The 13,954-nt window shown below is 32.8% G+C and overlaps 2 protein-coding genes across 2 annotated transcripts in view; one reads left to right on the forward strand and one right to left on the reverse strand.

The window, feature by feature from the left end:
• Window positions 1-3,061, forward strand: part of LOC107720969 (colorectal mutant cancer protein-like) — a 126,519-nt gene extending 123,458 nt beyond the window's left edge. The window contains exons 17-18 of the mRNA XM_016528812.1: window positions 374-603; window positions 2,126-3,061. Of these exons, the coding sequence (XP_016384298.1) occupies window positions 374-603; window positions 2,126-2,306 (411 nt within the window). The 3' untranslated portion in view covers window positions 2,307-3,061. The remainder of the gene's footprint in view (window positions 1-373; window positions 604-2,125) is intronic.
• A 3,883-nt stretch (window positions 3,062-6,944) lies between these two features.
• The window catches only part of ppp1cc (protein phosphatase 1, catalytic subunit, gamma isozyme), a 22,729-nt gene continuing 15,719 nt past the window's right edge, over window positions 6,945-13,954 (reverse strand). Inside the window, exons 6-7 of the mRNA XM_016528815.1 lie at window positions 7,500-7,634; window positions 6,945-7,064 (exon numbers count right to left, since the gene is read on the reverse strand). Coding sequence (XP_016384301.1) covers window positions 6,975-7,064; window positions 7,500-7,634 — 225 coding nt within the window. The 3' untranslated portion in view covers window positions 6,945-6,974. The remainder of the gene's footprint in view (window positions 7,065-7,499; window positions 7,635-13,954) is intronic.

Here is a 13,954-nt window from a genome sequence, read left to right on the forward strand (position 1 = left end):
ATATGTTTTTTGTTGAGTATCATATTTGATGCATCAGGCTTTTATGGCTCATATAGTCTGCTATAGTGAGAATATGGAGGAAAAACAGCTCAGTTTTATTCAGACTCAAACGGAGCAAAAATATGAATCTGGTGCAGATGCTGATATTTATATGATGAAATTCTGATGCCTGTAATGTAAATCAACGAGATCTTTATAACGGTACAGCAGATGCTGACATAAATATCAGTCGTCACTCTATATCTCCAGTAATATGTCTCAGTAAAATTAGATTGAAATGATCCAAACATATAATGCAATGCAATCCAGTGCTGATTGAGAGATGAAGAAATAAAGGCTCCTCAGAAGATGTGAGATGTTCTGGAGGCTTGTGAAGATCATTCCTCCGCTGAGGAACAGTGAAAGTAAAGCTTCTGGAAACAAACGCTCCTTAAGAGATCCTGAGAATCAGATTTGCGTGTGTGTGTGTGTGTGTTCCAGAGAAAAGAAGCTGAAGGGTCGTGTTCAGGAGTTGGTCGCGGCATTAGAAAGACTCACTAAGAGCAGTGAAGTCCGACATCAGCAGTCGGCGGAGTTCGTTAACGACCTTAAACGAGCCAACAGGTACCACACACACTCACTCACACACACGCACGCACACTCATATACACACACACACTCACACACACGCACACACACGCTCTCACACACACACACTCACACAGCTCATACATACACGCAGGCACACACACATTCACACACTCACACACGCACGCACACACTCACACACTCACACTCACTCACACACACACACACAGCTCAAATGTGTGCCTTGATTTGAAGATGTACCATCATGACAGGATCCAGTGGAGCTGTGCATGTTTGTGCATCATCTTCCGTGTTCAGCTGCGCGTCGCCTCCTGCTGGTCACATCGCAGCATCACTGTGTGTTTAATACAGCAGCTGCTCAAACTCTCTCTGAACGCCATTAATGCTGCACTCTTACTGCACACGGGAAATCACTGCTGAATATATGTTTGCGTTTACTATAGCTATTTTAGTGTTATTTATATATTGTTATAGCATCTATTAATGTTTTGAATAAGCTTTTATTTTTATATTTTCCGTTTTAATTTGAATTAAAAAAAATTTTATTTCTTTTGCTTTTTTTGTTTTTCATGCGCTTTTGTAATTTTTATTCACTTTTTTATATTTTTATTGAGCTTGAATTCTTTTTAGCATTTCAACTTATTTTAGTTAGTTGCAAGACAATTTCAGATTTTCTTTTTTTGTTTTTTTTCTAATATTTCTATTTAGCTTTAATACATTTTTATTTCAGTTTTAGTAATTTTAGTATTTCAACTTATTTCAGTTAGTTGGCAAGGCAACATTTCTCATTTTTAAAATTGGGTAATTCATCTAATTATTTTTTATTTTATTTTAGCTTTATTTAAATTACCAAAAATGATTTGTAATACTTTTAGCTTATAATTTATATTTTTCATGCGCTTTTGTAATTTTTATTCACTTTTTTATATTTTTATTGAGCTTGAATTCTTTTTAGCATTTCAACTTATTTTAGTTAGTTGCAAGACAATTTCAGATTTTTGTTAAAAGTTTTGTATATTTTATTTTATGTGCTTTTGTCATTTTTTTAAAAATTATTTTTCCTTTATATATTTGTTTAATTTATATTTTTTATTTTATTTTAGCTTTATTTTTATTTCAGTTTTCGTTTTAGCAATTTTAGTACATCGGCTTATTTAAGTTTTTAGTTTAATATTTTTTATATTTCTATTTAGCTTTAATTTATTTTATCTCGGTTTTAGTAATTTAGTAACTTTACCTTTATAAAATTTGTTTATATTTCTTTTTAGCTATAATCTATGTATATTTGAGTTTTAGTTTTAGTAATTTTAATACTTAAACTTATTTCGGTGAGTTGCCAAGGCAATGTTTTTGATGTTCGTATTTCTCGTTTTTCTCTGTGAAAGTTTTTATTTCACTGAACTAAAACTATAGAGTAGATGAATAGTAGTAAAGGAGTGGAGCCTCAGGATGATTCAGTTCAGTTGTGGATTTAGTGGAGCGTCTCAGTCAAGCAGGCTGTTAAAGCTGTGTTGTGTTGTGTTTGTGTGCGGCGCAGTAATCTGGTGGCGGCGTACGAGAAAGCCAAGAAGAAGCACCAGAACAAGCTGAAGAAGCTGGAGTCTCAGATGATGGCGATGGTGGAGCGGCACGAGACGCAGGTGCGGATGCTGAAACAGCGCATCGCTCTTCTGGAGGAGGAGACGTCTCGACCGCACACCAGCGAGACCTCGCTCTGAGCCCAGACTCACACTCTCTTACAGTATTTCACTGCAGCATCCTCCTCACTAAACCCTCTGGACGGCAAAAACGCTCGTCCTGTCATCGCTCACAAACCGCAGGACTGTGTTCTTCTGAGGGAACACAAAAGAAGACGTTTCTCAGGATGTTCACGCTGCTCTTTCAAGCTGCAAAAACCATCATAAAAACACGAAACGACGTTTAATTCGTTTTTCCAATTCTTAATTAAGAGGTTCACCGTTTTTATGCGTTTACTAGTTAAACCCGGTAATCGTGATGACATGAACACACCATAAATCCTCACAATTATTCATAATCTCAGAATGAAATGACATGAGAAAGTACAGCAGCACAGACTCACTGGCAGCTGGTTTTGTTCACTAATTATATTTCATAATCGTACAGTGAAGAGAAATAGAGTTTTGAGCAATAAATGAGAACGAGGTTTAAACTCATCCTCAGTTGAACCGCCTCACAGGACTAGTTAAGCCTCAGATGAAAATTCTGTCATCATTTACTCGCTGTCTTAATAGTCTGTAAGTTATTAATATGAGTTATTAATTTGTTAAAACACCACTTAGACTAAATGTAATTGGCTGATGAGATGTTGAACAATCGTTATAAGATCTGTATATTATTTTATTGGTAACACTTTACAATAAAGTCTAACATTCATTAACTATAAAGAACGAAAAATGAACATTAATCTTTGCTAATGTTAGTTAATAAAAATACAGTGGTTCATTTTTCATATTAGTGCATTAATGATGCAACTGATGCAACTTTTGATTTTTATAATATTAATAAATATTTAAATTAATTTTAGCTGAGATTAATGGATGCATTAGAAGTATTTTTAATGTTAGTTTAACTACTGTACAAATGAAACCTGAATGTAGTGTTACCAATTTATCATCAAAATCTAATTATTTTTGTAAAATTTCAGTGTCATAATATACACATTTGCTGATCCTGAGCAGTTTTTTTTTTAATTATTATTATATTGAGGATTTTTTGCACTAATCGTTGCATTAATTACATTAATCAATGAAAACATTTAATTTATTCACGAGAGAATTGACAATAATTTTTTTCCTTAGAATAACATGATCTGATGTATGCTGCAAACAACAATAATAATAAACTTTATTTTATAGCGCCTTTAAAAGTTGCATCTCAAAGCGCTTAAAAAAAAAATACATTGAAATACAAAAAAAAATTAAAACAATTTAAGAATAATATAAAAACAAACACTTCATAACTATGAAAAAGTGAGTTCTAAGAGATTTAAAAACTAAATATTCAGCAAACAAGTTTAGATAAATTCTTTAAAAAAAACAAATACATAAGAATTTTCCAAGTAGAAAAAAAATATTTTTCAAATATTTTCTTATAAGCTAAATTTTTATTTAATTTTTGATGCTGGAAATATGATGACAGAATCTTCATTTTGTGTGAAATCTTGCTTCATGTGTTTGTTCTCGTGTAGTTTTTACCGGAGGAATGTATCACAGTATCGCCAGATCTCACATTTCAGTTTCTGCAAAAAAGCAGGCGGTCTCTTACGAGAGGTTTGATCTTCATCACGTTCAGCTTCCTCCTGGATGACAGTCTGGTGGACATCACCACATTGCCTTCTTACGGACCAGTATTTATTTTTTCCCTCTCCTGCGAGACCTCAAACTCACTGCAGTTTTATACAGATGATCCTGCGACTGTTCACACGCTCGAGCTCCAAAGCCCTTCATCCCAAACGGATCTAGTGAAGATGGTGATTATGCGTAAACGGCTTTCATTCATATTTATCCGTTATGAGACTGAATTTTAAGTGCTTGACATTTGATTCTGATTCATGGTGAAATATTCAATGCAATAGAAGTGCTTTCCTCTCATTTCGGCCCACAGAAAGAGGCGCTGTTAAAGGAATAATTCTCCTAAAAAATTAAAAATAGCTGAAAATTGACTCACTCTCAGATCATCCCAGGTGTAGATGAGTTTGTTTCTTCATCAGATTTGGAGAAATGTAGCATTGCATCACTTGCTCACCAATGGATGTGAATGGGTGCCGTCAGAATGAGAGTCCAAACAGCTGATAAACACATCACAATAATCCACAGCACTCCAGTCCATCAGTTAACATCTGGAGAAGACAAAAGCTGTGTGTTTAGAAGAAAAAAAAATGTTTGTTTAGAGCTGTTTTGGCTTGTGAACGCTGCTTGATTTCTCTCCTGATTCAGGAGGAAGCGTTATTATGGACTCTATGGTATTTGAGTTAAAAACATCTTAATGCTGGATTTGTTTCAGCTTTTGTCTTCTCCAGATGTTAACTGATGGACTGGAGTGCTGTGGATTACTTGTGGATTATTGTGATGTTTTTATCAGACTCTCATTCTGACGGCACCCATTCACATCCATTGGTGAGACACTGATGCAATGCTGCATTTCTCCAAATCTGATGAAGAAACGAACTCATCCTAATCTCGGATGATCTGAGGGTGAGCACATTTACAGCACATTTTCATTATGTGAACTACTTTTTAATGTGAACGAGCGTTTAATTCAATAATCCACTATTCATAATGCCGTTTTACTGATCTGAATCTGTGACTTAATGCTGGACGATCAAATGTCATTTTCGATTTACATTTTTATGGTCTTTCTTTGTGCATCAGTTAATAAAGGAATAAACAGAAGGATTGATTATGAGATGGTTTATAGACATCAAGACCTTCCTTTCATGAAAAGTATATGCATATCCATTTTAAACGATAGGCTGGAGAAACTATAAAGGGTTTGTGAATTGTACTTGATTTGCACGGATCTGTTTATGAATCAAATTTTTTGCAATCATTTTGTTTTATTTTAATACAGAATGTATTTGTTTATACATTTTTAAATATTTTCTTAAGAACATTTTAAGACCTCAATTTCTAAAGATCTCTCTCTCTCTTTTAAATCAGTTCTCCAATATTTTAAAATTATTTTAAGTTCTCAAATATTTTCTTAACATTCTTAAATGTTTTTCTAAGAACATTAAGTTCTCAGATCTCAGATATTTTAACATTTTTTTCTCGTAAATAATCTTAAGTACATCTTTTAAGTTTTCAAATATTTTAACATTCTTAAATATTTTCTCAAGAACATTTTAAGTTCTCAATTTCTAAAGATCTCTTTTTTTTTTTAAATCAGTTCTCCAATATTTTCTTTAAATTATTTTAAGTTCTCAAATATTTTCTTAAGAACATTTAAGTTCTTAAATATTTATCTAAACACAAAATGTAAAAATAACCACTAAAGAACAAAATATTGAATATTATTGGGAACACAATATATTCCTTAAGTCATAGAATAAAATCAAAGTTAAGAATTTTATTTTATTTTTATGTTTACTGAACCTTGCTTCAGGAACATTAAAATAAATCAGTTTTGATTTCATATTACCTTTAAATTCAATGCATTTCTGAAATGAACACAAACAAACGCTGCAATGGTGTTTCCATCTCCCTTCGATTTATTCTGCAAGTATAACAATTATTTATAGTGTGGAAAACTCAATTATTGCCAAGACTGAACAAAACATTTCCTGTATATTTACAGTGAGAGTTTGGGTTAAACAGAGAATTTATATATGAAATACTGTAGAAATTTGCAAGAAAAAAGGTTTTCCTGACGTGATTTACCTGATGAGGAGCTACATTATTCTGAAGACATGCTGAAGGTGGCATGCCCTGAGAGAAAGCCGAGGCCTTGTGTCCTATTCCTCTAACACTAACGCATGCAACAGAAACGTCCGTCTGAGAGATCAAGAAGTCAACATGCCAAAACGTCACGTGATACGCAATGGAAGAAGAAAACAAGGCATCGCGTCAAAACAAAGAAACTTGATGTTTCAGTTCACACACTCGCACAACATCCGCTCGTTTGCAATCATCAAAATAAAAAAAAAGTCAAAATGATAAAAGCGGACTGAATGTCAAACCTCATGGCACATTCACGAGACGAAAATACAAAAAAGCATCAGGTGCATAAAAACACTCGTTTGTTCACAGTGGTTTGAACGAGAGATCGGGAGCACAAATCATCTTAAACGTGTCAATTTAAAAATCCAGACGCCTGTGTTCCGCCTTGCGTTTAAATGCGCTATTGCCGTGGCTACGGTGGGCGGAGCTTGTGTCAATGCAACAGAAACGTCCGTCTGAGAGATCAAGAAGTCAACATGCCAAAACGTCACGTGATACGCAATGGAAGAAGAAAACAAGGCATCGCGTCAAAAACACAGAAACTTGATGTTTCAGTTCACACACTCGCACAACATCCGTTCGTTTGCGATCATGAAAACAAAAAAAGTAAAAAATCTAAATGATAAAAGCAGACTGAATGTCAAACCTCATGGCACATTCACGAGACGAAAATACAAAAAAGCATCAGGTGCATAAAAACAGACTCGTTTGTTCACAGTGGTTTGAACGAGAGATCGGGAGCACAAATCATCTTAAACGTGTCAATTTAAAAATCCAGACGCCTGTGTTCCGCCTTGCGTTTAAATGCGCTGTTGCCGTGGTTACGGTGGGCGGAGCTTGTGTCAAACTGATACGTCGTCCTGAAGTGGGAATAAAAAGCGGTTTGTCTCTGAAATCAAGTACAAGTCCAGCCGGGCCCCGCGGGAATCATTTCTTGGCCTGTTTGGGGGCCGTGTTCCTGGGCGGAGTCACTGGACGACTGGAGTTTGGTTTCTTCTTCTCTGCTGGCTTCAAAATCTGCAGGAGCAGAAATCAACACGTCAGATTAAACACCTGAATCGATCTAAATAACACTGATTTTACAGGTCATTTCCTTGTGTTTCTCATGAGTTTGAATCATCTTTTTGTCATATATATATATATATATACATACACACACACACACACTCACTAAAAATGACTATTTAAATACAAAATAATTATTAAATAATAAAATAATTATAAATAATTTAACAATTATTTATAACAATAATTAAACAAATCCCTAGAAACATAATATTCCATGATGTCTCAAATAATTTCATAAAAACTTGATGGAGCATAACATAAAAAAAAATAAAAAAAAGTAAAATTGGATGGAGTATATGGCAACTAGCTGCACACTCCAGGTTAAACTCCAAAGCTGATTTAGATCTCGAGCAGGACTGGAGGAGAATCATGACTATAACGCACCTGAAAGGAGCACATGAGGGTCTCGTCGACGCTCATCATGGCTCCGGCGTTGTCGAACTCTCCGCAGTAGTTCGGTGCTGAGAACAGAGTCACCAGCTGCCGCTTGGCGAAGAACTCGTATCCGTCCTCCACCACCTACAACACACACAGGAAGAGGAAGTTCAGGAGCTGCATCTAACCAGTCAAACAGCTCACTACTTCACCGAATCAGAGCTGGAGAGTTATATACGAGCTGTAGCGTTTATAGCTGTTTTCGCTCATTAAAAGCCAGTGATTTTCTTCTCTGCACTTTATAAAAGGCTGTGCATGCCTCCAAATGCTTTTATGATGCAACATATGAGATTTATACATCATCTGAAAGCTAAATATATAAGCTTTCATTGATGTATGGTTTGTTAGGATAGCACAATATTTGGCAGAGATACAACTATTTGAAAATCTGGAATCTGAGGGTGCAAAAAAATCTAAATATTGAGAAAATCATCTTTAAAGTTGTCCAAATTAAGTTCTTAGCAATGAATGTTACTAATCAAAAGTTTTTATATATTTACGGTAGGACATTTACTAAATATCTTCATGGAACATGATCTTCACTTAATATCCTAATGATTTTTGGCATAAAAGAAAAAATCTATAATTTTGACCCATACAATGTATTGTTGGCTATTGCTACAAATATACCCCAGCGACTTAACACTGCTTTTGTGCTCCAGGGCCACGAATATGCTTTGAAGCTATATTTATTTATCAGGGTTATTATATTTAACTTAAACTAGAATTAAAACTAAATCCATTTTGACTCATGAAATAAAATAAAAATTATCAAATGGAATCAAATTAAAATATAAAAAAAAAAGAAAAAACTTTTAATTCAGCTAGTTACAAAGGCGTCATTGTACAAAATGTACTAAAATAACGAAAACTAAAAAAGAAATAAAATTAATAAAAACTATACAGACACATGAAAGAAAAACTACTACAAATGGCAAAAAAAAAAAATTACTAGTTTACTAAAACTAGAACATTTAGAAATTACTAAAACATTTTAGTTACAAAATTAAAATGAAAATATACAAATAAAAACTACATCAAAAGGTTAAAAACTATAACATCATCTCAGTTGTACAAAAATAAGATTGAAAGTCGATAATTCTTTACATAGAACTGTTGAGGTTTATTAATTTGTAATAATTTTTAAAGGTTATAATTATATAAATAACTGAATAAAAATGCACAAAAATACATTTGAAATTTGAATGAATTTAAGTCTGTTAATTTGTCTTACTAAGAAGAAACCTCTTCATACGTTTTTTTTTTCTAGCTATTAATGCAAAATAAATTTATTTTATTCTACACATTTAATCTCTTTTTTGTGGTTTGTAAATTTGTGGTAATGCAGGTCAAAATGTTGGCAGGGCCAATAAAAACTTATGCTATCAGAAAGAAAACCCCACTGTTATGATCATTAGTAATGGAAATGGAAAAAACAGTGTTATTGCTTAAACTGTTAGAACCAGTTTAGCCCTTCATAATTTCTCCTGATGAGACAAACACGCCATCTACTGGATGAACCCATAACTGAATCTGAACTGGTTTCAGCCTGACGTCAAACGGCCTTTGAGCAGATGAAGAGAAAACACTTCAACATCATAACAGATTCATCAAGTCCAAAGTCTGAGATGAAGACGTCACTGAGACGGGCCGATGTGTGTCAGGACTGCTTTATATTATTTACACACACGAGTACAACAAAAGTGAAAATAGAGCAAATATTCTATTCTATATCCTGGTTTTCTTTTGTTTTGAACTCAAGTGTTTCATAATGTGAATCTGTTTTTACTCTGAAGTCAGACTGATTCATTCATTTTAATTTGAGCCCATCATCAAGTTTTTAATAAAAACAGAAAATTATCAAAAGATGAAGCACCTTTCATTTGTCAAGTATTTTCAAATAGTTCGCAGTGCGTTACTGTATTATACATGACCACACGGTTATTTACTGTAAAATGCATTGACTAATTGCGAGCAAATTAACTGTACTGATATAAAATTACTACTGCGATACAACTATAAAATATGATTTTTTTTTTGTGTAATTATAAGATAAACTAAATAATAAATATATTGTCATAAATACCATTGTACAGTAAAATAAATCAAGTATTTAATAAAAAATACTAATATTAAAGACTAAAATTAAAAATACTAATATTTAAGCCTCAATGTCTACATTTTCAAGTTTTTTGTATTTTTATTTTGGCGGTTTGTCAGCATACAAACATATGTAAATAAAAACTAAAATAACGATCAAATGAGATGAAGCACCATTTGTAAAGTATTTAATTCACTGCATTATAGAAATACAGTTATGACGAAATGACCATTTACTGTGCAATGCAATTTTGAGCAAAATAACTATATCATGATTTAAAATTACTACTGTGATACAACTTTAGAATAATGACTTTTATTATGATCATTATTAAATAAAAATATATCAAACTAATAATACTATTGTACTGTAACAGACAATCAAGCCAATTACAATACTAATATTTATGTCTTAATTTCTTTATTTTGGCTGTTTGTTGGCATACAAATATATTGAGCAAAATAATAAATATATTGCAATAATACTACTGTACTGTAAAATAAATAATAGAGTATTTAACGAAAATACTAAAAATTATTGGGTTTAACAGTAAGACTAAAATTACAATACCAATATTTAAGTCTCAATTTCTTCACTTTCAAACATTAAAACTTTTTTTTCATTTTGGCGATTTGTTGGCATACAAACATATTTAAAATATTTAATTCACTGCATTATACATATATAATCATGACAACGTGGATATTTACTGTGCAATGCATTTGTATTAAAAATAAGAGTTTTTTTGTGTGTGTGATTATTATTAAATGAAAATGTCAAACAAAATAATATATTGCAATAAACACTATTGTACTGTAAAACGGAGTACTTAATAAAAATACTACAATTAAGTCTGTAAAATTACAATTCTAATATTTAAGTCTTAATTTCTTCCTTTTTAAACATTAAATTATTGGGGGGTTTTTACTTTTGTGGTTTGTTGGCATTCAAATATATCAAACAAAATAATAAATATATTGCAAATAATATAATAAATATATTGCATTAATACTTTTGTACAGTAAATACACTAAAATACTAAAAATAATAGTATTTTATAGTAAGACTAAAATTACAATACTAATATTTCAATCTTAATTTCTTCACTTTCAAACAATAAACTTTTTTTTTTAATTACAAATCTTGGCAGTTTTCGCCTAATTTTGAGCAAAGCTGCATCATGATGTAAATTCCCACGGCTCTGTGAAAAACAGATGAAACTGCGATCAGTATGATGACAGTTTCTGTAAGTGTGTTCTGGTGAGTCACTAGATTACAGGATGAGTGGATAGAGAGATTAGCGTGTAGGGAACAGCACACATTAGGAGCGTCCTACACTCGACTCAAAGCCCTGCGTCATCAGACCAGTGTCGAAGGCTCGTCTCATTTCTGCAGACTCATGCGCGGCCGGTTCAGCGTGTCCCGCTGTGACTCATCCCGCACTTTTAACCAGGAACAGTTTCACATTTCCAATAACTGGACGTTCATGTAAGATGAAACTGAGCGACTCGCCCAGAGGAGAGAGACGGCTACAACAAGAGACCGCTGACACACAGAGTACTAGAGATGGTCTACTAACTGACTACTGGTTAGCCAATTAGTGAAGTCGACTAGTGTTTTCAGCATTATTGTTTAGCGAGGGAAACATTTAGAGAGTCTTCTCTGAGGGGTTTTAGTGTGCTGACAGCATGCTAACAGTCCCACAGTAACTATTACTGTCAGCATGGTTAAAACCCTCTCTAACAAGGTCTAAATCCATCTAAAGCACTGCTGCTGCAGACATCAAATCCAGCACATGCAATAAATCATATAATTCCTAAGACCAAACACTGAAAACTAGAGCTGTACGATATTGGAAAAAACTAAGATTGCAATATTTAGTTTTTATGCAACATACTGTATATTTCCATGTTAAAGATAGAGGAATTTTCACCAAATGACCTGAATAGCCATATTTGGAAAGAATGAATCATTCTTGAATGATTGGGATGCTTTCGATGGGATGTTGATCTGCATAGAAAATAAAAATAATTGTAAAAATAAAAAAAATAAGACTTTTTTACTTTGAAGATTTGTTTTTTGAGCACAGACCATCCTTTAGGGGTTGAACGATTTGGGAAAAACATGCATGTTCACACTTGGTTATATAAAACACTAATTTACATTTACATTTAGTCATTTAGCAGATGCTTTTATCCAAAGCGACTTACAAATGAGGACAACAGAAGCAATCTAACAAAAGAGAAACAATATATAAGTGCAAATGACAAGTCTCGGTTAGCCTAACGCAGTACATGTAGCAAGGTATTTATATTATATATATGTATATATATATATATATACACACACACACAAAGAAAAACAATTAGATAGAATAGAAAAAATAGAAAGCTAGTGTTTGTTTGTTTTTTGTTGCTTTCAAACATTAAAACTTTTTTTTCATTTTGGCGATTTGTTGGCATACAAACATATTTAAAATATTTAATTCACTGCATTATACATATATAATCATGACAACGTGGATATTTACTGTGCAATGCATTTGTATTAAAAATAAGAGTTTTTTTGTGTGTGTGATTATTATTAAATGAAAATGTCAAACAAAATAATATATTGCAATAAACACTATTGTACTGTAAAATGGAGTACTTAATAAAAATACTACAATTAAGTCTGTAAAATTACAATTCTAATATTTAAGTCTTAATTTCTTCCTTTTTAAACATTAAATTATTGGGGGGTTTTTACTTTTGTGGTTTGTTGGCATTCAAATATATCAAACAAAATAATAAATATATTGCAAATAATATAATAAATATATTGCATTAATACTTTTGTACAGTAAATACACTAAAATACTAAAAATAATAGTATTTTATAGTAAGACTAAAATTACAATACTAATATTTCAATCTTAATTTCTTCACTTTCAAACAATAAACTTTTTTTTTTAATTACAAATCTTGGCAGTTTTCGCCTAATTTTGAGCAAAGCTGCATCATGATGTAAATTCCCACGGCTCTGTGAAAAACAGATGAAACTGCGATCAGTATGATGACAGTTTCTGTAAGTGTGTTCTGGTGAGTCACTAGATTACAGGATGAGTGGATAGAGAGATTAGCGTGTAGGGAACAGCACACATTAGGAGCGTCCTACACTCGACTCAAAGCCCTGCGTCATCAGACCAGTGTCGAAGGCTCGTCTCATTTCTGCAGACTCATGCGCGGCCGGTTCAGCGTGTCCCGCTGTGACTCATCCCGCACTTTTAACCAGGAACAGTTTCACATTTCCAATAACTGGACGTTCATGTAAGATGAAACTGAGCGACTCGCCCAGAGGAGAGAGACGGCTACAACAAGAGACCGCTGACACACAGAGTACTAGAGATGGTCTACTAACTGACTACTGGTTAGCCAATTAGTGAAGTCGACTAGTGTTTTCAGCATTATTGTTTAGCGAGGGAAACATTTAGAGAGTCTTCTCTGAGGGGTTTTAGTGTGCTGACAGCATGCTAACAGTCCCACAGTAACTATTACTGTCAGCATGGTTAAAACCCTCTCTAACAAGGTCTAAATCCATCTAAAGCACTGCTGCTGCAGACATCAAATCCAGCACATGCAATAAATCATATAATTCCTAAGACCAAACACTGAAAACTAGAGCTGTACGATATTGGAAAAAACTAAGATTGCAATATTTAGTTTTTATGCAACATACTGTATATTTCCATGTTAAAGATAGAGGAATTTTCACCAAATGACCTGAATAGCCATATTTGGAAAGAATGAATCATTCCTGAATGATTGGGATGCTTTCGATGGGATGTTGATCTGCATAGAAAATAAAAATAATTGTAAAAATAAAAAAAATAAGACTTTTTTACTTTGAAGATTTGTTTTTTGAGCACAGACCATCCTTTAGGGGTTGAACGATTTGGGAAAAACATGCATGTTCACACTTGGTTATATAAAACACTAATTTACATTTACATTTAGTCATTTAGCAGATGCTTTTATCCAAAGCGACTTACAAATGAGGACAACAGAAGCAATCTAACAAAAGAGAAACAATATATAAGTGCAAATGACAAGTCTCGGTTAGCCTAACTCTTAGTTAGAGTTAGTTAAATTATTTAAATTTAATACATTTAATAAAAAATATTGTTCACGTTAGTTCCAGGGTTATTATATTTAACTAAAACTAAAACCATAAAAAAAGTTAACTGAAATAAAATAAACCAAAAAACTTAAACTTATTTCAGCTAGTTGCCAAGGCAACATTTCTCATTTTCATTTAGTTTAAC

This window comes from Sinocyclocheilus rhinocerous, unplaced genomic scaffold (assembly GCF_001515625.1).
Source record: "Sinocyclocheilus rhinocerous isolate Xijiao unplaced genomic scaffold, SAMN03320098_v1.1 scaffold4256, whole genome shotgun sequence".
In the NCBI taxonomy this organism is placed as follows: domain Eukaryota; kingdom Metazoa; phylum Chordata; class Actinopteri; order Cypriniformes; family Cyprinidae; genus Sinocyclocheilus; species Sinocyclocheilus rhinocerous.